This window comes from Juglans microcarpa x Juglans regia, chromosome 6D (assembly GCF_004785595.1).
Source record: "Juglans microcarpa x Juglans regia isolate MS1-56 chromosome 6D, Jm3101_v1.0, whole genome shotgun sequence".
In the NCBI taxonomy this organism is placed as follows: domain Eukaryota; kingdom Viridiplantae; phylum Streptophyta; class Magnoliopsida; order Fagales; family Juglandaceae; genus Juglans; species Juglans microcarpa x Juglans regia.
The window spans coordinates 30,949,435-30,974,143 of NC_054604.1; the positions used below are offsets into that span (position 1 = coordinate 30,949,435).

A 24,709-nucleotide genomic window follows, 5' to 3' on the forward strand; every position below is an offset into this window, starting at 1 on the left:
TCCTAAATATAAGAGTGTACTATTACATAATATAAATTAAAAGCAAATTAATATATCCTGTATTAGAGGGTAATAAGGTAATTTCAAGTAATTCTTTGAAAACTAAACCAAACCTATGTAAATCTACAGAACATGCACGGCAGGGCTTACTCACGGAGGAAAATCACGTGGCAGCGTGCGACGTAGTGAGGGCCAAGCAGACGGCGGTGATCACGGCGGAGCACTGGACGAGAGAGAGAGAGAGAGAGAGAGACAAACGAATGAGGAAAAACAATGAACGACAAGAGTAAGCCGAGAGAGTGACACGGAGGCGCTGTCGGTGGCTTACCGAAAGGGATGCGGCAGAAAAGGAGTGGCGTGGAGTGACCGTCGGAGTTCTTTGTGCTGGTGGTAACGACGTGGAGGCGCTGGCACCGTGTGTGGTGGCGATGAACGACAAGGGCATTGGCCTGTGATGCTCTGTTATCGGTGGCTAAAACAGGAGAATTTCGGATCACTCCTCAGATGGTTGTTCTTGGTATTTTGGTGGTGGTGCAACGGTGTACGACGGAGGAGCTGGACTTCCAGTGATTGTCAACTGGAGGTGATGCACGGCGAGGTGGAGCTACGATCCGTGGAGACGCAGTGTGCACGGGTTACTTCGGTTTTACGTGGAGATGAAGGTGGTGGTGCGGAGGAGTTTGCTGCAAACGTTCAAGGATGCAGGCTAAGACAGTGCGGTGGTTGAGGCTTACGTTCGCGTGGTCTGGGCAGTGGGCACGATGGTTCGTGTATTTCGGGCTGGGTATGATCGAGGCAGTGGGTGGGATGTTGCGCTGCGGCTGGTCTTCAAGCGGGTGAGAGGACGAACTAAAGTTGGACGGTGGGAAGCATGCAACGCTGCGGTTGTTGTTTGCGTGGGGAGGAGTTTCAAGCGGCGGCAGTGTTTAGGTAGTTTCTCATTGCATGGGAAAAACATATGCATCTATATATAAGTGAGGTGAAACCCTAGAGAGACAAGAGAGACGTGTGTGTGCATGCATGCAGTGAACGAATGCGTGTATATGCATGACGTGGATGAGAGGCAGACCTAGGGGGAAAAAATAAAAAAAAAAAAAAACAAAAAGAAAGGAAAACAAAAATTAAATCTGGTGTTTAAAAACAAAAATAAACATGTGAAGAAAATATAATAAAATAAATGAACTAAAAATAAATAAATAGATAAAAAAAGAGCTTGGTTGGGTCCGGGTGTTGCAGGTAGACTGTGGTCTGATCGTAGAATGGGTAAGGATGTTATCAAATCAACTATAGCTAAGATCTGGAAGGTGGGAAGCTCATTCCACTTTTAGGAGATCACATGTTTGTTATAATTTTTGAAAGCCATGAGGATAAATGGAGAGTGATAGAAGGGAGGCCTTGGTTGTTTGATAGCTGGTTGTTGGTACTAAAACCAGGTTTATCCCCTCAGAAGATGAATTTCGACAGTGAGGAATTCTAGGTTCAGCTGAACAATCTTCCATTAGCATGTATAAATCGGGAAATTGGACAACAAATTGGAGAATCGATCGACGATGTGAAGGGTGTAGACGTAAGGGAGGATGGAACTGGTTGGGGGAGCTATCTAAGAGAGAGAATTGAAATGAATCTGGAAAAAAAAAAAAAAAAAGCAATAGTAAGGGAAAGAACTGTTAATTTGTTGGGAGAAAAGCTTTGAGTTCCCACGCGGTATGAGAAACTGCTTAGGATGTGCTTTAAGTGTGGGATGATAGTTTATGGTGGAAAATGATGTAATAATTTGGGAGCTAACACAATTGTGAATAAGGGGGGAAACTCCAGTATGGGGTTTGGCTTCGTGCAGTTAGCATGACTGCAAGAAAAAATGAAAAAATCGCTTGGTGATAGAGGAAAATATGGGACTAGTGAGTGGAAATCTCATGGGAAAAATGTAGAAAGGGAAAGGGAATCTAATTCCAAATCTGGTCCAGTACACATTGATGTCTCAAGATATGAGGGGTCCCACAACAAAAAGGAGACTAACTGTGTACCTCAGATGTTGGTAAAATCTGCGGGCACGAATGAGACACTTGTGGAGAAAATGGGTGATGTCAATAACCAAATCCAACAAGTATCTAACAGGAGAGAGAAGAGGTGGGATAGGGAGGGGGAACAAATTAGTTTGAGAAAAGGGTGGAGAGACAAGAGGGACGGGTATATTGGATCAGTTTGGCATTAAGCCTATAAGCCAGAGCAAAAGGCAAAAAACTCAAAGGTCCACCAAGCAGCAAAAAGAAAGTCCCAAGGCCTAAAGTAAACTGACTGGAATGGAGGAGCAAGTTTTTATGCTTGAAGAGGGATGTGGTGTGGTGAGCAGAGGAAGGAGGAAGAGAAGAGCTAGAATTGCAGGTAATTTTGTAGTGAGCTTATTGACTGATAGTTGCAAATGTAACTTATCTAATGTAGAGGTGTGTAGTAATGAAGAATGTCCTCTAAAAAAAGGAAGGCAAAATGTAGTAATTGATGATATTATGCCTTCTCAGTCAGTGGCAGTGGCTGCAGTTAGCCCCGCCAAGCATTATGAGAATCTTGAGTTGGAACTGCTGGGGCTTGGAAAACCCTTGAACAGTTCAAGACCTTTACCTGTTGGTGAAGGATAACAAACCCAATATAGTTTTTCTCATGGAGACAAAACTATTAGCATGTAAGTTTGAAGCTATTAAGAAGAAATTAAATTGTGTAGGTTGTTTTGTTTTGGATTCAAGAGGTAGAAGTGGGGGTCTGGCTCTACTATGGAGACAAGAGGTGAAGTTAGAAGTTGTTAATTTCTCTCAGCACTATATTAGTGCTAGTATCTTGCAGGAAGAGAGGATGACTCAATGGGTGCTAACTGGCTTTTATGGTCACCCTGAGGCCAGTAGAAAGAGACACACATGGAACTTACTATCGTCTCTAAAACCATCCAAAGAGCAAGCCTGGTGTGTAATTGGAAACTTTAATGAGGTCATATCTCAATCTAAGAAGGTGAGGGGTAAACCAAGACCAGAGGGGTTAATGGAAGATTTTAAACAATGTTTAGAGAGCTATGAGTTATATGATCTGGGGTGGAAAAGAATGAAATATACTTGGAGTAATAAGCACTCAGATGATACCTTCACTAAAGAAAGACTCGATAAAGCTACTACCATCCCCAGTGAACTGACATTTTCAAAGAAAGAGTGGTGGAGACTTTGACAGCTAGATAATCTGATCATAAGCCTTTGTTATTGGTGATGCTAGAGGAAAACTTTACTGCAAGATTTAGAAAGAGGCACTTCAGATTTGAGGCAAAATGGGTATTGGAGGATGAAAGGGGCAGGATTATAGAAGCAGCTTGTGAGAGAAGCAGTGCAACACTAAACCCCTAAAAGAAGTTCAGGGAAATCTAAAGAAGTATAGTGGAGATCTCACTAGGTGGAGCTGTCAGAAAGATAGGGATTGGGAGAGAGAAATTTTGCTTATGACCGAGGCTAAAGCAAGAACAGGAGGTTGAGGGTCCACATAATGCTGCTGCCATTAGAACATTGCAGAATAAATTGGGATTGCTTCTCAAGAAGGAAAATTTAAAGTGGAAGCACAAGGCAAAAAGAACTTGGTATCAGCTTGGGGACAAGAATACTAAGTACTTTCATGCGTGTGCCAACTAAAGAAGAAGGAAGAACTGGATCAGGGAAAGTAAAGACTCCCAAGGAAGATGTCTGACAGAACAATAAGGTATTGATGAGGTTTTCTTTCAGTACTTTCAAAGCATTTTCAGATCTTCAAACCCTTCAAGAGAAGCTATAAAAGAATGCTTAAGAGGTGTTGAACTAAAAGTCACCAGTGCCATGAATGCTAATCTGCAAAAGGAGCTTGTTATGACTGAGGTAGAGGCTACCTTAAGACAAATGGATCCCTTAAAGTCTCCATGGCCTGATGGCTATAGGGCCTGCTTTTACCGAACCTACTGGAGTGTAGTAGGGGAGGAGGTAGGTAAATGTATTCTTTCTTTCTTGAATGGGAGGGGAGGGTTGGATCGTTGTCTTAATATTACTCATATTGCTTTAATTTCAAAAGTTGAAAAACCCTACAGTAGCTAGTGAATTTCGACCTATAAGCCTTTATAATGTCTTGTATAAACTTGTTTCAAAAGTGTTAGCTAACAAGTTGAAGAAATTCCTTACAACCATCATTTCAAAAAGCCAAAGTACTTTTATCCCATGCAGACTGATCACATACAATGTCATGGTTGCATATAAAACTTTGCACACCATGAAAACAAAATAAAAATGGAAGATTGGAAGCATATCACTAAAGTTGGACATCTCAAAAGCCTATGATAGAATTGAGTGGAGGATTTTGGAGATTGTGATGAGAAAGCTTGGCTTTGGGGAGCAGTGGATCTTCTTGGTTATATAGTGTGTTACTTTAGTAACATACTATGTCCTTGTGAATGGTCAACCTGGAAAAGTTATAAATCCTTCAAGCGGAATACAATAAGGAGACCTTATTTCTCCATACATGTTTATGTTGTGTGCTGAGGGACTTAGTTCCCTACTTGAATCAATTGAAAGAAGAGGTGAAATAAGGGGGTAACTGTTACAAGAGGAGGCACAAGGGTGAGTCATTTACTCTTTGCCGATGATTTTGTCATCTTTGGAAGGGCAAAATCTCTGAATGGGTAAAGATTCAAGGGTTCTTAAGTATTTATGAAAAAGCCTCGGGACAACAGAAGACTACCATCTTTTTTAGCTCCAATACACCCATGTCAGTGAGATTGCAGATTCAGTAAGAAGCAAGAGTGGCTATTTGTTGCAGCTATGAAAAGTATCTTGGTCTGTCATCTATAGTTGGGAGCTCGAGGTATAACACTTTCAAAAACTTGAATGAGAGATTATGGCTCAAAGTTAACAGTTGGGAGAATAATTTCCTTTCACAAGCTGGGAAGAAAATTCTACTAAAGGCAGTCATACAGGCGATACCTATATACTCAATGAGTGTCTTCAGGCTATTGGGAGTGTTATGCAAAGAAAAATCAACTATTATGGCAAGATTTTGGTGGCGGCATAGCATAATGACAGAAGGATATAATGGAGAAGTTGGTTTAAGATGAGAGATTCAAATATGAGAGGAGGGTTGGGCTTCAGGGATCTTGAGAGCTTAACAAAGCTATGCTGGCCAAGCAATGTTGAAGAATTTTCAATAACCCTTCCTCTCTCGTTGCAAGGGTAATGAAAGAAAAGTATTTTAAAGAGGGAAGATTGTTGGAAGCTAAGCTGGGATATGAATCATCTCTGACATGGAGGAGTCTGTGGTACCTTGTTGGCTTGATCAAGGAAGGACTTCTATGGAGGGTGGGGAATTTGAGTAAAATTAAAATATGAAAGGATAGATGGCTGCCATCTTCCTCATCTCATATGGTGCAATCTCCTGCAAAGATTCTGCCTGAAGATTCATGTGTTCAACAGCTTATTGATGTAAGTACCGATACTTGGAAGACAAAGCTAATTGAAGATTTCTTTCATAAGGATGAAGTTGATGCTATTTACAGCATACCTCTCAGTAAGTTGGGGGCAGAAGACAAAGTGATGTGGGATTATTCTAATAAATGTGTCTTTTCTGTCAAGAGTGCTTATCACTTGGAGCACTCAAGGTTAATGATTGAGAAATGTGAAACTTCGACTGTGGCTGCTGTTGAAGTTGGCTAGAACTCAATATGGAAGTTAAATGTACAAGGGTTGGTGAAACAATTCATTTGGAAGGCTTGCCATGATTTAATCCATGCAAGATTGAATCTATTCAAGAAGCACATCATTGAAACCAACCTATGTCCATTTTGTGGGAGAGAAGTGGAGACCACTATTCATACCTTGTGGTGTTATTCAGCAGCCTTGGATGTATGGGCAGAACATGACAGCCCAATCCATAAATGGGCTAATACAGAAGTGGATTTTATGGAGTTATGGCAAAAGCTGAATTTGTGCTTGGAAGAAGAGAAGGTAGGTCTGGTGGCTTGTACCATGAGACGAATTTGGTTGAAAAGAACTTACTGATTTTTTTATAATAAATTTGAGAATCCGAGGAAAGTGTTAAGTGCTGCCAAGTAGAGCATGGATGAGTTTATAGCAGCAAAAGTTCAACTACAGCCTAGTCATGTTGATAGGAATGTGGTTAAGTGGCAAAGACCTACTGCTATGGTTAGTAAAGTAAACTGGGATGCATCCCTTGATGTGAAGAACAAGAACGTGGGAATTGGAATCATCATAAAAAATTCAGAAGAAGACATTTTGGCCTGTGTCTGTTCAAATATAGATGTTGTCACGAAGCCTGTAATAGCTAAAGTTGAGAAGAGTCATGGTCTTATGCCTGGAGCTGGGTCTTTCTAGTGTTGTTCTGAAGGGGGATTCACAATTGATAGTCAATGACACTAATAGTAAGGAGAAGATATGTGCAGACTATCGAATCTTGATTGAAGATACTAGAAGATTACTTGCTGACAACTCGAATTGGTTGGTTATTTTTACTTATAGACAAGCTAATAATACAACTTATTTACTTGCTAAATTGGCACTCAATTGTAATGAAGAATACGTGTAGATAGAAGATGGTCCTTACATATTATGAATTCTGTGTTGAGAGAGAAATACTGTAATGACTAGCACTGTTTGATAGTAAATAAAAGATACCACTTATACTTCCAAAAAAAAAAACAAAGAATAAAAGGAGGAGAGACTACTGTGCCATGTGTAGCATTGATTTCGACGTTTAAAGTTGGTTATTTTTTGGGGGGTTGCTGAGCTATATGTACTTTCCTACCTACAATAAAAGGAATGGAAAAAATAAAAGAGTTGGGCAGCTCTGTCGCTCAGAGTAGTCCATTTTATTTGATCGCACGTTACTTTTGAATTTTTTTTATTTTTTATTCATATTTTTTAATATATTTAAATATATTTAAAAAATAAAAAAAATACATTAATATACTTAAAATTACTTTTTTAATTGTTAAATAAAAAATAATAATTTTTTTTTAGAATGGTCAAGTAGAATGGTACACTTTAAGAGGCAAAGTAGGTTTTTTCAAAACAAAAAGAAATAAACTTCAACATCTCTGAATAATGAACACTTCCACGCGGTTATAGAGCCAGCGCGTGCAAAATTACGCACGTAATTCCCTCCTCGTAAATTCATTAAATTATTTTTATGAGAAATTTTTTATTCATAAAATGATTTTGTAAAAATAAATTTATTAATTGATATGTGTTTATAGTATATTAGATTTACTTTATAATAAAAATAATTTTACAATCTAATATATTATATTAAGTTATATCAATTTACCGATTTATTTTTATACAATTTGTCTGTATCTATAATATTTCTCTATTTTTATTTTAAAAAAGAAGTCTAGTAGTAACATTGTCGATGATAAACAGTCAAATTAATAGTTTTTTTTTTCTTATGATTCATGTGATCGATCTATAAATAATTGTCACCACGTCAATAAGACTGGTCACAAAGTCACTCAATATCAATAGGGCAAACTCCAGTTCGGCTTGCTTGTTGACTAAATAAAAAATTATAATCAGATGTTGAACGATATAATTAGCCTAAAACTCAATTCAATTTGCATACGAAAATGTTAAAAACATACCATCTATGTACACAAATTTATTTTACAATCATCTTTTTATTCTATAAAGTGATATGAAATGATTGATTCACAAATTAGATATAATAAATCATTTTTAATAATTTAATATTAAATTAATATTATGTACAAATCTCTAATATATAAGTTCTGAATAATCTTTTTGTAAAAAAAGTGAGTTTCATTAATAAAAAATAATTTTTTTTTACATTTTTTTAAGATGAAGTTTACTTTTTTATAAATTTTTATCAAGTCTTATTTTAAATTTATATAAATTATTTATCGATATTGTGGTGAAATAGATGAAGAGTAGGGCTACTTTTTATACATACGATCTAAATTAAAAAAATAAAATTGTTATAAAATAAAAAATATAAGTTAACGATAAGTTAAGGCTCAACTTCTTATTAATATTATTATTATTATTATAATTATTTAATATTTATCCGACTTCCTTTTTCCGAGAGTCGTACTCGCAAACGAAAGTCTCTCTCTCTCTCTCTCTCTCTCTCTGCGCTAAAGGCTCTTCAGGCTCTCTCGTCACGGTTTGCCAACAAGCACACAAGAACCTCAGTTCACCAAACTCTCCCTCGCCCCCCCTCTCTTTCTCACTGTCTCTATCTACTCTTCCAATTCCGATTGCATTTCCCAATCGCAAAGGTAAGAATCCCACTCCCACGATTCCACCAACGCGTTTCGAGCAGACTTGCCGAAACCGAGTTGATCACTCTCTCTCTCTCTCTCGCTTTCCACCGTATTCAATCTACTTTTGTTACAATCTGTGACGCGTTTGTTAAAATCGTAGTCGGAGCTCTGGATTCTAATGCGTTTGGTTTTTGGTTTACCTGCTTTTTTTCCTAATCGGTTTCGGTGCTGTTTGTTCGTATCGACCTTTGGATTTATGTTTTTAAATTATTTTCTTAGGTTTTCTCAGTTTGTTCTTGCATCCATCATATTTCTGACATCTGTATTCTCGGCACCGTCAGCTCCTTTACTGGTTTCACTACGCGTTCCATGTTTCTGCTTTTACACGACACACAAATATATTACTCCGGTGTTCCGTTACTACGCAATGGTTCATATATAGGTGAATGTAATTTGAGATATGCTGGTGATCAAATAGTAATTAAGATTTCTTTTCAGCGTTACTGATGGTTTCGGAGTTGTTGAAGATTGGATCATCTAATTTTCGGATTCTTATTCTTAAACTTGTATGATTGTGAAGCCTGAGAAAGCCATAATTCTGTTGCAACAAACGTTGTTGATGTTATTGGAGAGGAAGCGATATTGTGTTCTAGCGGTTGGACTGAATGAGTGGTGGTAACATAAAAAAATAGATAGGTTTGGCAATTACTGGATCATTATGTACTTAATAATATAAATTATGCAGTGTCTTTTTTTTTTCCTTCTCTCTTTGTAGTTTTCTAAGAAAATTGAAGTAGGTGAGGAGTGGATGAAGTCCATTAAGGATGGTAGTTTATCAATTATGGCAATTATGGCATTGTCGGTTTTTGCTTTTCAAAATTACGAGCCTAATTGTTCCTCATGTCTGTTTCTGATTCTTATGCCATATGCTACGCCTGTTGATGTAGTCTTGGACCCATGAATTGCCTTGATCGATTGGGTAACCCTGTATGTTTTGAATGGCTAGCTTAGATTGTGATAATCATTGAGTAGGAGATACCAAGAAGCTGGTTAATTTTTTGGTCTTTTAGTGTTTACTTAGTCTTCAATAATAATTAAATTGGTAATTTCGTGTATAAATCTAACATTTATAATTGCTTATCTCTTGTGTAATAGATTTGGTACTAAAGAAGGGGATATGCTGCAGCAAATGGCGACTACTGAATGTTTTAGGAGGGTTTCAAGATAAATTAAAGGAAATGGGAGGTTGTTGCTGTTGTTCCTCCAAAGGAACTGACTTGAACACTGCATCAGCATATTATTATGTCAGTATAATTTTTTCTTGGCATTTTTCCTGTCTTCAAGTCTAGATCAAAATGTTATCTTTGTATCACATACGTAATTCTTTGCAATTGTTTATTGTGACTCTGCTGTATGAGAATATCTGCCTTTTTTTCTCCTGCCTGGTATTTTTAATAAGCAGAAAATACAAAAACTCACCTCAAACTACCATGCAATATGCAATGCTTAACCCAGCTCAGAATTTTGGCAATGCCCCCCAAACATACCGAAAATTGAAATATACCCCCTGTTAAAACTTTTTCACGCAAATACCCTTGATAAAAAGCTTAAAACAATCGAGAAAAAGAGTAAAACTTCAAAAAACATTAAAATGAAAACTTAAAAAACAAAAAAATAGAAAAAATATATTTAAAAACACAACAAGTTGAAAAACCATTTTTTGTTTACTTTTTTTTTCAATTTTTGAACTTTTTATCAAGCATATTTTTTTAATGTGCCAACTTTTAAATTAATTTTTTAAAAAGTATATTTTTCATATTTTATTTTTCTTTTTTAATTTTATATCTTTGAAATTAACTTTTTTTTAATTTAGTAGGGATGTTTTTTAAAGAATTAAAATTGAAATTTTTAAATATTTCTTATCAAGAGCATTTTTTAATTATGTTGTCTTTTAAATTTGGTTTTATGTTTTTCCTTCTATTCTTTTCTTTTTATTTCAGTTATCCATATATCTCAGGAAAAATAAATCCACTGCTAGAACTAAATTTACATAACTAATTAAAAGCGAAAATGCACAAAGTTCCCTCAAACTACCAGTTAAAGATTGAAAACCCCTTAAATTCTTAGTTGCAAGATAATTCACTCGGTGGTCCCAGTGGAAGATTACGAAATTATCATGGATAAAAGCTCAACCTTGAATCCGTGTATGACAATGCAAAGTTGATTTTTTAAGAGCTAGTCTTGGTACTGGTGATAAGGTCTTCTAACTTAACACCGTAATGTAATGCCTACAGTCTACATCAAACTTTATCGCTGGTCGCTGAGAACAGATAGTTTGTCATGGGAGAATTAGCTCTTCTATTCAACATGGCTGTGATTGTTCAGAAATGTTTGTGTAATCATCAATTGCTGCTGTTGCTGCATCATGACCCTCATTGTCTATATTTTTGGTTTTGCTAACTTATCTTTCTCTGCAGTACCCAAGAGCATCAGAAGAGCATGTGCCTCTATCATCTGGTCATGGAGGTGCTTCTGCACTCTCTACAGGGCTCCTGGTTGATACAAATTTGGATACATCGATCCCTGACACTTATAGACCACCTCCGGCACCTATGCCATATGATGTAATTTTAGGGCGTCCTCAAACTCCACCTATGGCTGAAGAAATTTGCAACTGCAAGATGGATGCAGCAGTGCAAACAACAAATTCTGAATCTTTTCAACAAACAGTTGATGGTAACACTCTAGAAAATTCAGCAAAGTCGGAAGATCCAAAAGAATCAGAATGCAAAGTGCAAATCGATTTTGAACTTGATTCGGCAAAAGGGTCAGAAGTTGAACTTTCAAAGCCAGTGGAACCTGTTATTTTTGCTTCAGAGGAAGAGGATTGTGCCATTTGCTTAGAAGGTGATTTCCTCCCTGAGACTTCCTTCAACATTTTTTTAATGTTTGTTTTTGCTGTTGACGATGTGAAGTTGATTCCATTGTGTTTGGAGAAGAAAATTTATGTACATATATTCTTGTCTTCTTCCCTGCAGAGTATGATGCTGAGAATCCAAAAATTAGCACAAAGTGTGAGCATCATTTTCACCTTGCATGCATTCTTGAGTGGATGGAAAGAAGTGATGCATGTCCTGTGTGTGATAAGGTCTGCCTCAATGATGAAGTTTTATGATTGGGTGAAAGATATATTTATTGTTATATTCGACTCAGTGGGATCTGTTTTTCTTACCATGCAGGAGATGATTTTCAATCCTCCTATAGTTTAGCAGCAATCAGGCAATCGAGAAGTCAAGTTCCAACTTCTTTGCTGTTCAAAACATGTTCTAAGAGGAGGTTACAAATCTGCTAGAGTTTTCAGCTCTCTCTCTCTCTCTCTCTCTCTCTCTCTCTCTCTCTCTCTCTCTCTCTCTCTCTCTCTCTCCTTTTAAGTGGCAGCTGCAGATTTAGCTGTGGTTTGGTTAATTTGGTATTGAGGAGTCATGCCCATTTCAAAAGGATAGCGTCTTTGTGCATATACATTTACTTTTAAACTTAGGAAGAAATGGAAAGAAAAACAGAAAGTAGATATAGAATTTGTACGATTCAATCCCGGAGGTCCATTATACATTTGCAATGGATTCGTCCTTAGTTTTTGGCCAGCCAGTATGTTATAAGCAATATATTTGCTCGAGTCGGATTGTAGTTGAAGGGGTTGCCATGTTGTCACGTTGATCGTCTCTTGGTGATTGTAGCCTCTCCGTTTGTTTTCGTAGATGAGATGAGTTGAGTTGAAATTAAAGTTAAAAGTTAAATAAAATATTATTAGAATATATTTTTTTAATATTATTTTTGTTTTGGGATTTGAAAAAGTTGAATTGTTTATTTTATTTTATGTGAAAATTTGATAAAGTTATAATGATTAAATTAGATAAGTTGAGAGGAGTTGTGAAAACAAACGAGGCTTAATCAGCCTAATGGAAGTAGGGAAATATAATACGAAAAGACATGCTTTGTTTCATGTATATAAAACTCTAATTTGACATTAAAGTTTGATCGAAGAATCCTGGCTTTTGTAAGTATATACATCTTATCTACTGCTAGAAGCTAAATATGTCTTTACTACGGTTTTAGAAGGAATCAATTATTCCTGCCCACCTTCGTGGTGCTATTTTGGCCTTCTTTTAGAATTGGGATCAGACTATGCTCAAGTTGGTTTTGAATGAGTGTTAATATTGTCTTGTCCACAGCATTAGATCTCCTGCTCTTCTCTGACTTTCTTGGGTGACGTTCTACATATGTAAAGTTTCGTAACGCATTTGTTTGGGTAATGGCCTTCTTTATTTTCTTTCTTTCAATACTTTGTCTTACAAACTTGGTGTGGCAACATACCATTTAATATGGGGCCCCTTTTAGTTATTAAATAGTCATAGTTGATGTGGCATCTTTCTCCATTCTCCACATCATTGGTGTGTCTTGACTCTTGATGTGTCAAAATATAAACTTGCAAATAATTTTTTTTTTCTTTCTCACACTAGGTGGAAGGAGCAAATAATTATGGGGTTGAGAGATTAGCGTCAGCATTAGCTTTATCAAAATCATCTTCAAAATTTAGCTAAAAGTACATATTTTTCATAAATTTAAAACCATTCAAGTCATAACCTCACATTGGATTAATCAAAATAATAATATAAAATTATTTTTTAATAATAATATTTATTTATTTTTTCATATTTTACAATTACACTAATCATATTTTAATTAATAATTTAATTTTTACTTAAATTATTATTTTTCAACTATTTTTTTTCCTCGACCTAATTTACAAAACTAACTTATTCTTAAAGACTGATATGTAAACCTATTAGACAAGACCAAGTATAATATACCTGACCAAGTATAATATAGAAGCAAATCTTAATATATCGAAGCAGTTATGAGTAATTGGATCTGATATTTTAATATAAAATATCATTTTTGAATATGAACAATACATATTCAAATATGAAGAAACACTTAAAAATATTGTAGCTCATATTTGAAGCCACTAGTATTTGACTACTCCAATGCAAATGATTTCATCTCTATTTCTTCAAATTTTGAAAATGAATTGGCATTTGGCTAAGCCAATGCTAATGTTCAATTGGGTTGTTTAACGAATCTTGATTTAGATAGAGAGATGTTTTCATTTCATCTCAATATTCAAATATCACAAACATAAATACTTTTTCAATTTTAAATTTTTAACTTTTTCATTAATCTTTACCTAATTATTATAATTTTCCAAACTTACAAACAAAACACAAAAAATAATTCAACTTTCTTAAATTTCAAAACAAAAATTATATTAAAAAATTATATTCTAATAATATTTTAACTTTATAATATTTTTATTCAACTTTTTCTTTGTTCTTTTCTAAAATGCCATAAAATAATTCAAATCATTTTACTATTATTTACAAATAATTTTACTACTATTTATAAACTATCTTAATTAAAATCTCATATCAAGTTCTAAACGCATTATTCGAAGCAGGAGTTAATGAGTTTGCATGTTTGAGTGGAAGCGAGATAGATTGCATGTTTGTGAGGAAAAACAAATGAAGAAATAAAAGCTATAGATTTTTTTCCTCCACGTCAATGCATACAATTAACCTTAGCCTATGAAAAATGAGCCAATTAGCAAGTAAGGTAACAGTAGTCGGTAGGATTGTAAATATTATTTCTTGTCTATTAAAAATAAATATTTATTATAGAACATTATTTTTTTATAATTAAATGTCCTTTATTAAAAGATTAAGGATATGGTGATTGTTGACACGATTATAATATGAATTTGGGTTACTTTCGAAGAAAATAAATGTGAAAAACAGGAAATTATGCAAGAAACTCCACTTAAAAAGGTGACCACTTATATATTTGTGAACAACCTAAAAAAAAAAAAAAAAAAAATTAGGACGAGATAAACCAACTTTTAGTTATTTTAGTATTCATAAAATAAAAATAAAACTTTTATTATTTCAGGGTCAACCCGATCAGTCTTTTCTTTAATTTCTTAACGTGTTTTGCAAGTTATTAGAATGTAAAATTTTTGAATTTTTGTGAAGGGAAAGCGTTTAGTATATGCCTGGTATTGTGGTGAAAAATATAATTTATAGTTTTAGAACTTATAGTTTATAGCTTAACTAATAAATTATACTATTAAAAAGTATTTATTGTTTGATAATCATGTGTTTAAAGTACTTTCAAACATATTACATTTATTAAATTAAAAAATATTTTTGATGTAGAAAAGACAATCATTTGGTTTTTTAAATATTATGACTATATTTTTTAAAGTTTAAAAGTTGTAATTATTTTAAAGTTGTATAGATATTTTTATCCATTGACAATCTTTTAACATTTGAATTACGTTCTGCATAAAAAGTACGTTTGACGAAAAATACCAAACATACATTTTAGTATATTTGAAACTAAAATGTAATTTAATATATAACACAAACAATCTAATTTTTTTATTAAAAAACTTTCAAAGCTATTAACGATCATAAAATAACAATTTTGTCAAAAATGATTATTTGTTTGGACTACTTACCTTTCATATTCTATTATATATAACTATTTACCTTTCATGGGGAGGCATTTTCGCCAAAGTTCTCTTTTAATCTTACTTTTTTCTTGGAAATTCATCCAATTATGGTAGTATCTTTATTTTTAATTTTTATACGAGTTATGTTACGTCCAAGTTTAGCACCTCAATACACCACTTGTTATAGCTTTTTTCTTTTTAATTATGAAGAAGTTAAAATTCTATTTATTAGATGATGGGGCATTTTCTATATACTAAGCATTGCTGGTTATGTGTTAAATATGAACTTTCAAATAAAATTTATAAAGAAATGATTTGGAGACAAAAAAATTTATAAAAATAAATTTATAAATTAATGTAATTTGATAGGTTAGGTTAAATTATAAAATTATTTTTATTATAAAATAAATTTAATACTAATTTATTTTTATAAAATCTAAACTAGATCCTTCTTTAGTTATTAGGGTTAAAGTTGAACCCACGTATATTCTCTTCCTCTCGAAAACCACACAATGTATTCTTTTCAAACATGTTGTGATGGGATCGATATGAAAACATGGGGTTTTGAAGGTGTAAGAATTCTGCAACAACTTGAACTTGCCCCAAGAAAAGGAATTTGCCTCTCCCGACCCCACTGGGAAGCAGGGCAGGTACACGACCGCCCATGTCTATTTAGATCTCCATACTTGCTCTTAATTCTTCTCGACTGTTTTTTTATGTCACGCTTGTTTCAATCTCGACTTTTCATACCCAAGGGGGTGGAAAATTGCATCATTTTTTGTATTTGTTAAGTAGATAATATTTCCATCTTCTTATATTGATTTCAAGAGGCTATTTTTTCTGCTCTCTCTCTCTCTCTCTCTCTCTCTCTCCCCGTCTGACATCTTAATTCCCCTTGTCTGGCACCCACTAATCATTTCCTAGATTGCTTTAGCTTGTCCTAACCCACCCTTTTGTTCCTTGTCGCCTCCTATCCCCTGTGTATCCCATTTTGCTGCTTTTGTGAAGCATTAGAGGCAAGACAGTTCACGACGCAGAAATGAGGTAAATCTTCTGAGAAACCAGGGCAAAGGGTCTCCCACCCTCCCAAGCCCAAACATAATTCACCCTTTTTTTTTTTTTTTGTTGTAAATTTCGTCTTGTATAATCGGTTTCTGTAAAAAGCTAAGATAAGAACCTCGTTGTTGTTTGGTTGTGTTTGACATATCAAAAAAAAAAAAAAAAACAGAAGAAGAAGAAGAAAGAATTTTTTTTTTTTTTTTTTTATAAGTAAAGAAGAAAGAAATATTAGTAAGAAATAAGTCCAAGTTCATGGCGGGATGCTCAATTATAACAAATGGGTCTGTCTTAGATTGTGTTGAGGTAGTTAGTGATTTCCAAAATAATGGCCGTTGCCTTGCTACTGATAATTCCGAAAGAGATGGCGTCGATGATCGTCGTGCTGATTATATGGTTAAACTACGGTGCCTGTTCGACCAGGTTCTTTCAGTTTTTCTTAAAGAGATTAATAGTAATGGTGTTATTAGGCCTGTTCCGGCAATGCTCGGTGATGGGCGGTCCCCGGATTTGTTTAAGCTGTTCTGGGTGGTGAGGGAGAGAGGAGGGTTTGACATGGTGTCGAAGAAAGGGATGTGGGCTTTCGTTGCGGAGGAATCAGGTTTGGATCTTAGTGTGACATCTTCGGTGAAATTGATATATTGCAAGTACTTGAACGAGCTGGAGAAATGGTTCGAGAAGAGGTGTAGAGATAGGAAGTTGGGGAATGGACAGTGTGGATGCGATGAGGATTTTAGTTCGTTATCTTTGGAGCTAGAGAAAGAGTTTAGAGGTTTATTATCGGATGGTCCGGGGAGAAACAAGAACAGAGATGTTGAGCTTGTTCGACTGGAATCTTGCAAAAGTGGGAAGTACATGGATATGGATATTGAGAGGAGTGGATTTGACATCTCAGACACCAACATCGCTTGTACGATGTGGGAAGATGTTAGTAAATGGCATAGTGATGATGGCGAAAACGTTCACCATGATAGCAAAAGCATTTTTAATGATGAGGCCACTGATCGTGTGATCATCAGTTCTAGTATTGCTAGGAGAGAACTTAATTTTCATAAGAGAAAGCGAGAATCTTTGGCAGGAATGCTGAATTGGGTGATCCAGATTGCAAAGCATCCTGAGGATCCTTCAGTTGGAGTAATGCCAGAGCCATCAAAGTGGAAAGAACATGAAAGCAAGGAGTTATTGGTCCAGGCAATGAGGGCAAGGGAAGCACTGTTTCTAAGAAGGCATCCCAATCCAAAAACTGAAGGATCTCTTGTGGAGGTAAGTTCACGTATCTCTGGCGATTCTTCTTAAGTTTTGCTTTTGTCTCACATAATTAATGCCTCGAGTAGAATCAATGTTTATGATATGATGCCTTAATTTCTTGCTGAGACCTGATAATGACGTTAAATCCCAACACTTAATGTAATTTCATGATTTCCTCGTTTCTAATGTCCCTACATAGTTAGGGCTTTCTTTTGTACTACACATGGCTTTGCCTATTCTTTTATTAATATACTTCGATTACTTATAAAAAAATATATATATATATATATATATTATCCTCATTATGCACTAGCCAATATATATTTGCAAGACAAAAATCTCTATTCAGTAGAAGAATAACATCTTTTTTGAAAAGTAAATTTATGAGGATAATAATACAAGATGTTTGTCTAAAAGAAAATCCCTAGAATCAAGTCATTATGAAGTATTATTAACCTTGGCAACAAATGATGGTAAACATTGTGATTTGCATTAATTAGCAGAAGGTACCTTCTTGTTTGGGGGCCTCCAGTTATCCTCCTGTTTTGATTTGGAAGATGCCATGTATGCAAAAAGGGAACCAAAATAGCCAAAAGGGAGCCACATCAAGATTTGAAAACCCTTCTATGATAGGGTAATGAAGTAACCCAGCTTCATTATTTGACTCTTCATCCTCAACAGCCACGCCCTCCTCTGTTTCTTGAATTCCTTCTTGCCCCCAACAGTCTTAGGATAAATCATCTGAACAAGAAGATGAACTATAGTATTTCCAGGAAGTTCAGCATTCAAGTCTGACACCCGTATCATATTATTGGTTGAAAATTGCCTCTAAATTTGGCTTCCAATTTGGTGAAACTCAGGAACAGTCAAACATCCAGATTCCCATTCCACCAAAATGCGACTACGCAATTGAACAAGAAACCAGCAAACACAGAGATCAAAGTCAAAGAAATAACTAACTCGATGCCTGCAAAGATCAAACCCTACCAAAAAAAAGCCTTTTTGTTCATCTCTTGATCTCCAAAACAGTACAACCACCGAATGCCATTTTTATATCCTCATAATTATGAATTCCACAATGAACCCATGATGGAGTGATAGTATATGTTTAGAAGAAATCATCACACACAACTACCAAATGCCAACTAAGACTCCTCCCATTACAGTTCTTCCCTGCTAGAACACCCACCTAAAGTCGGGAACGGGTAGGACAAACCACCTTGTCAAGCCCAGCTAGTATCATTCCCCTCCATTGATTAGATAAATTAAGAAGAGAGTGAGGGAAGCAGCATATTCATTCGAGAGAGTGATGGAGAAAATGATGTGGCTCCTTTATAATTTCTCAGATCTCTTTCTGTACATTAATCCTCTACGTTCTATTCAAATAGACACATTTTAAATGCTATTAGAAATCAATAAAATTTTTGGAATGCTAAGACTCAACTCATATTTGGGGGTGCTTTCCTAGTTCCTTTTCCCAAATTGTACAATGTAGCCGCATCTTTTGATTTTTTGCATGCATGTTTTAGATTGCTTTTGGAATGTCCATAAATATGTCCATAAATGCTTTAATTGCCTTGATTTCATACACCTCTTTTGAATTTGACCTCTTCTTCATTTATTATTGATTGCATGGCATTCGATTTTATATGGTGTAAAAGTTTGGTGATAAGATATCCATGATGAGAATCACTCGATACTTCAGAAACTCAATAACTTTTCTATTTCACTCTTATTTCAAAATGGGTGTTTTTATAATCACTTTGTAAAGGTCTTTTTTATCAATATCTAAATTAGTTTATCTGGACTGTTTTAGGGGTGCTATTTCTCCAGGGAGTTTTTTGGTTCCATGTACTTTCCTTGAATAACGTATCATTTTCTCAATACTTTACCTATTGTTGAGAAACATTTCTCAGCAAGGTTTAATTGGATTAGAGGCCTATTTTTTATTGACCTATAGGATATTCATTTCTAGTCATGGAGTTTTATGTTGTTATTTGAGATCAGCTCATAAATCTCTGAGTCGTTCAATCATTTTCTCCATCTTGTGGTGAGGATAAAAATTGCAAAAGTGATTGTGTGAATTATTTAATCAATCTTATAATGCAACCTCACCGGTAAGTATTGCGTATAAATCATTTTCTCCATCTTCTAATAGAAATAAGAGACACAGAGGAAACTGGTGCAGCGCCCTTGCATTTGCTGGTGGAGCCGCCTTGCCAATCAACCATTGTTACAACTTTAGCATGCTTAACCACAAGAACAATTTTCACAATTAGTTCAACTTTAATACCAGTAATATGATATATAAAGACTGAAAGTTGAATTAAATGGAATCTCAACGCAACTTTTAGCCATCACGAAAAGGGTTCATGATGAAGACTTTTTAAATAGGAACTCTACTTGTTTGGTACAAAATTATATTGCTTCGCCAACTTCTACAATGATAATGGTCTGGAACTGCAGAAGAAGCTGAAGATGCACCCCTCTATGTACGAGGATGGTAATTCTCCTAGTCATCAGTCTACAGAGAGGTTAAGATGCAGTGAAAGGCTTCCTACTTCGGTAAAATGCCGTGCATGTTCTTGTTGCAATTCATGTTCGCCCATCCAAAGTAAATTAAGCCCTCACAAGATAGAGTTGGATAATGGCCCCAAGGAGCAAGAACCTGTTACTGACAATATATCGGCCACAAATACCATAGTCAACCCACCTGGGGATGATCCCCCCCAAAGACAAGTTTGTGTGGATTCTCACCTCCAAGCTGAGGTCCCTGAATGGACTGGTGTGGTTTCAGAGAGTGACTCGAAGTGGCTAGGGACATGTGTATGGCCTTTGAAACATGAAAAGCATAATGGCTCAGTTGAAACAGATCCCATTGGGAGAGGAAGACCATACTTATGTGGCTGTCGACTCCCAGGTTCTGTTGAATGTGTTAGATTTCATATAGTTGAGAAGAGGATGAAATTGAAGCTTGAGCTGGGCCCGATGTTTTATTGTTGGCGATTTGATCGTATGGGTGAGGAAGTTTCACTTCAGTGGACGAATGCCGAAGAACAGAGATTTAAGAATATGGTAAGGTCAAATCTTTCTGATAATGCATTCAAGTACTTTCCAGGGAAGACAAGGGAGAACCTGGTGAGCTATTACTTCAATGTATTTCTTGTCCAGCGTAGAAGATATCAGAATCATGTGACTCCAAAGAATGTTGACAGTGATGATGATGAAACAGAGTTTGGATCATTAAGTGATGGTTTTGGGCATGAAGCACTGAAGGTTCCAGGCTCCAAGTTTCCAGCGTGTTCTGACAATAAGCAATGCACTGATTTCGAATAGGGAAAAATGTGGAGCTGGATTCCATCACTCAGATCAGAGAGGTTGAACAATATGACTTTGCCCTTGTTCAGATTTTGTAAAATAATTTTCTCTCCCTCGTTTTCACAGATGCAGCTTCTCTCTCCTTGAAATTTTGGTGGGATGAGATTATCACATTCAAATGTGAAGATGCAATTTTGATGAGAAAGTTATGACCATGGTCGTGGATGCCAAATGCTGAGTTTCTGAATTAAGTAGCTTTGATTACTGAAGTATCACTTCACAAGGTTGTATTGTTGAGCTGGATGCTGCTTTGTAAATACTGTAAAACCAATACTTCGTACTACCATACCTTTAGGGCATAACTATCTCATTAGACAGGGAGAGAGATAGTGGCTCGAATTCAAGTTGTAGTTTGATTTTTTAGGTTTTAACTAAGATGTGCATGTGGTGCTCGATCTTTTGAATTATTTGCATCATGTTAGTTTGTGTTTGTTCTTGTTTCCACCCTACTCTTGCAGAGGAATCATTAGGTATTCCAAGGGTACAAACACATGATATTCACATCTTATCATACTATGCCAATTAATTCCTAAGCTTACACGAACAATTTTAATTACATGACATGTTATGATAGGAAGGGAGTTCCGAGGATTCCTAGTAAATTTCCACTTTCGCATTATTCTGAAAATCATTTTGTGAGGTTTTAAATTGCATTTCTCCATTCAAAAACTTGTTAAATGTTCCTCTAAACTCTTAATTTGACCTATCAAATTCCCATTCAGTGGGTTACTCAAAAGAAAAGAAAAAAAACTATACTGTTGAGCTGTATTTGTAATGTCTTGTATCGTTGACGTTTTTTCTTTTTCTTTTTTTTTTTTAAAAAAAAATCATTATACTTAGTTTTTAAAATTCACATGCTTCATGCTTGTCACTTAATCAAGGATCATGTATTTATTACAAGTAATTGTATTATTTATTTTTTTAACTGTTCGCCATTGGTCTCCAAAAAGGATAAGATTATGCTTATATTCTAAGAAAGAAATGGTCTGCCCCTTATTTATTCATTTCGACTTTTGTGTATTGACTGGTTGCATGTGAAGCAAGAGCTTTTTTTTTTTACTAATTAAATCGTTATAATTATAAAAGAATATATATAAAATATAAATATTTTGTATACTAGTCAATGTAGCCAACTTTTACATTTACTTGTATTTTAGAGATGTTTGGGATTTACTATTTTTTCAACTTTCTATAAAAAGTTAAAACTCATCTCAACCTACTTTATACATTTAAATATATATATATATATATCAATCTATTTATATTCAAATACATCTGAATGAAATTTATAAAATATTATTATTCACGTATCAACTCAGATCATCATCTAAACACAGGATTAATCTTTGCTATAAAACAAAGTGCTCCCAAAAACCTATAGCTTGATTCCTAACTTGTATGTCTTCAACAAAGCTTGAGAAACATGTTGACCCAAATGGGAATCATATTATAATTTATAGGGGTGTCTTGGAGAACGTGAGATGAAGAATAGACGTAAAGCCAATGTTGAATCTTGATGGTACAAGTAATGTAGACCTTTCTTTAAATTATTAGTCAATTAATTAGTCGAATGGCGATGGCTAATGTTACCATATTTGCTTATATATATACATATATATATATATTTTATGTAGCCTCTTTTATTTTTGCATTTTCCTAAATCTTCTTTTTTACTCTTGGTACTTGTCGAAAATGATAATTTAAAATGAAAAAAAATACATGAAACGACACATGAACTTCTCGAACAACATTAAAATTATTAAATTCACCTCAATATATATCTATTTCTCACTTTAAATTCTAAAATTCGAAAAAAAAAATCCCAAAATACTTTCTAAGTTAAGCATACAAGTCAAAAGGTAGGGCTCACAACTCCAGCGATGAAGTTATTACACGGAGGCTACAAGAAATAAGAGATAAAATAATGTGGGATGAATACAATTACTAGACGTAAGGCCTTTGTGGAATCTTCACATGATTTAATTTTCCTTTGTTGAGATGTGCTTGAATATATCAACTATGTTGAGATATATTTAACTTCGAGAAATGATAGTTGCAGTTTTGAATGTATAAGTACCGTGTAATCACTTTAAAAAAGTGAATAAATATAGGATCTATATGAAAAAAATAATAATATTTTTTTAATAGTAGACCCCGTTCTTTTTCAAAGTGACTGTACGTCACTTGCACACTCCATGGTTATATGTAGTATTACTCTTTAACTTCTTATGAAAAGTTAAAAAAATAACATATCTCATAAATAATTAGTTTGAGACAAGTAGAAATGAATTTGGCATCCAAACATTTTCCTCATTCGTCTTCCATGTGTTTCCATATGGATAATGTTTTGGTGGATAATGTTCTAAACGAGTGAAGATACTTCAACAATCTCAACAATACATACGCAGTGCAAAAATAAATGATTTTATAAATTTAATTGAATGAAAATATTTTACTCAAAAGAAATTTAATAATGAAGTAAATGATGATAATCAGAACTTTTTGTAGATTAATTTTAAGATAATATTAAATATATAATAACTGTTGTAGGGTTTATTTTATATTTGAAAATTTTAAATTTAGAAGCGAAACTTTAAAGAGATCTTTTTAGATTTTAAAAAAAGATTTACAATATAAATAAATTCAACAGCATAGAAATCTATAAAAATATTCTAACACGAAACTTTCAAAAGATTTTTACCTGTGGAGGGGAAAAATACCCATAACCCATAAAACTAGGGCCCAGCCCACCAAGCCTTTACTAAGGACAAAAGGGGAACCATGAAGAGATAAGAAGGGTTATGAGTAAGACGTAAGGGTTGCACATATCAGGGGAATCAGGAAGATATAAGAAGGGATACGAGTGAGATATGAGAGCTGCAAATGTCAGAAGGAGGTAAAATGGGACAAGAGGGATGTGAGAGGCTATAAAGTGTCAAAAGCTCAGAGGGAGAAGGCAAATGGTTCATGCAAAGGAGATTTGTCGACTCAAATCAGGCTGTCATGTAAAGTAGGGGGCAGGTAAGCCTATAAAAGGGATGCCCAGACTACATTAAGGGGGACTTCTGAACTGATGAAAAAGAGACCATCTGGACGAATGATTCGATGGAAATATACAGATAGGAATAGCTCCAACATTCTCTATACAGTGAGATATGAGGATCCATGAGTGATTGTAAACAGATATATATTATATTGGAGACTTTCCTCCCCAAACCCCCGTGAACGTAGGCATATTGCCGAACCACGTAAATCTTGTGTCATCTCTTTTTACTTTCACAGCATTTATTTTCCATTCACTGCCATCGACATACGAAACGTTATCGTACAGACACACCAGAACACTGCCGGGAGCTCCAAATAATTAACATCACGGCACTGGGGATGTGGATTTGCCCAGGCCAGCAAAACACAACGTCAACACTGCCCACTCACCTGTCTTGGAAAGATTATACTTGTGGTTGTGACCATAAATATGAAACCCGAATTAAATTCCAAAAATCTACCATTAAATTCCAACACCTCATTTTCTTTATAAGTAATTCATAATTCATGTTCTACTTCTCTAATCATTTAAAAAAAAATGATATTTGTATTTGTAAATTTTATTTATATAATAATATTTGTAGACATATTTGTTATTGATATGCTAAAAATTACAAAATTTTAAATCTTAATTTAAAAAGAAAAACTAATAAAATGAGTCTTCTACATAAAATTGTAAGTACATATAAGATATATTATACTATTTATTATTATTTTTTTTCAAAAGGAAAGTTTTGATTCCCAAATTAGTTATTTCTTACATTTATATTATTTTTCATTACTTTTTTTTTTAACTAATATATACATTTTTTTTTTGAACTGATCAATAACTCGTCTGTCGTCTGAAGCGCATAAAAAGGTAGATTTTCCAAACTTAAAATATATTTTCCAAAATCTTAAAACGACCCATTTGAAAAAGAAAAATGTTTTATTATATATCAGTTACAGTTCATTCCACACTTTATATATAACAATATATACATATATATATATATTTTCATGAAATGTTAAGTATTTTTTTTATAAGATGTGAGGTGTGAAATAGTAAATAATAATTTATATAAATAATTATTAAAAAGAAAAAGAAAAAGAAAATTTGACAAGAGCGTGCAACAGCAACTTGGAAAAGA

General features: G+C 34.5%; 2 protein-coding genes across 10 annotated transcripts; both read left to right on the top strand.

Annotated features, from left to right (window-relative positions):
* The first annotated feature begins 8,093 nt into the window (after window positions 1–8,093).
* Window positions 8,094–12,049, top strand: LOC121235952 (probable E3 ubiquitin-protein ligase RHB1A). Of its 6 annotated transcripts, none has more exons than XM_041132405.1 (6): window positions 8,094–8,299; window positions 8,626–8,726; window positions 9,440–9,588; window positions 10,762–11,191; window positions 11,323–11,432; window positions 11,524–11,599. In XM_041132405.1, the coding sequence occupies exons 2-6, from the start codon at window positions 8,654–8,656 to the stop codon at window positions 11,551–11,553; spliced, it is 792 nt and encodes a 263-aa protein (XP_040988339.1). In that variant the 5' UTR covers window positions 8,094–8,299; window positions 8,626–8,653; the 3' UTR covers window positions 11,554–11,599. The 6 variants fall into 6 exon arrangements, with proteins under 6 accessions (XP_040988339.1, XP_040988338.1, XP_040988340.1 ...); XM_041132404.1 differs by having other exon boundaries at window positions 8,095–8,299; window positions 8,564–8,726; window positions 11,524–12,049; XM_041132401.1 differs by lacking the exon at window positions 8,094–8,299 and adding an exon at window positions 8,306–8,518.
* Window positions 12,050–15,329: 3,280 nt separating this feature from the next.
* Window positions 15,330–20,964, top strand: LOC121234819 (AT-rich interactive domain-containing protein 2-like). 4 transcript variants are annotated; one of them, XM_041130930.1, is made up of 3 exons: window positions 15,330–16,086; window positions 16,125–17,171; window positions 19,551–20,964. In XM_041130930.1, exons 2-3 carry the CDS (start codon window positions 16,164–16,166, stop codon window positions 20,490–20,492), a joined length of 1,950 nt encoding a protein of 649 aa, XP_040986864.1. In that variant the 5' UTR covers window positions 15,330–16,086; window positions 16,125–16,163; the 3' UTR covers window positions 20,493–20,964. The 4 variants fall into 4 exon arrangements, with proteins under 4 accessions (XP_040986864.1, XP_040986866.1, XP_040986865.1 ...); XM_041130932.1 differs by having other exon boundaries at window positions 19,623–20,964; XM_041130931.1 differs by having other exon boundaries at window positions 15,330–16,080.
* The last annotated feature ends 3,745 nt before the right edge of the window (window positions 20,965–24,709 follow it).

Coding starts and splice junctions, on each gene's coding strand:
- LOC121235952 (XM_041132401.1), top strand. CDS start 8,463: ATGCGTTTGGTTTTTGGTTTACCTGCTTTTTTTCCTAATCGGTTTCGG. Junction 11,192..11,322: donor TTGTGCCATTTGCTTAGAAG/GTGATTTCCTCC, acceptor TCTTCCCTGCAG/AGTATGATGCTGAGAATCCA. Junction 11,433..11,523: donor CATGTCCTGTGTGTGATAAG/GTCTGCCTCAAT, acceptor CTTACCATGCAG/GAGATGATTTTCAATCCTCC.
- LOC121234819 (XM_041130930.1), top strand. CDS start 16,164: ATGGCGGGATGCTCAATTATAACAAATGGGTCTGTCTTAGATTGTGTT. Junction 17,172..19,550: donor CTGAAGGATCTCTTGTGGAG/GTAAGTTCACGT, acceptor CTTTTTAAATAG/GAACTCTACTTGTTTGGTAC.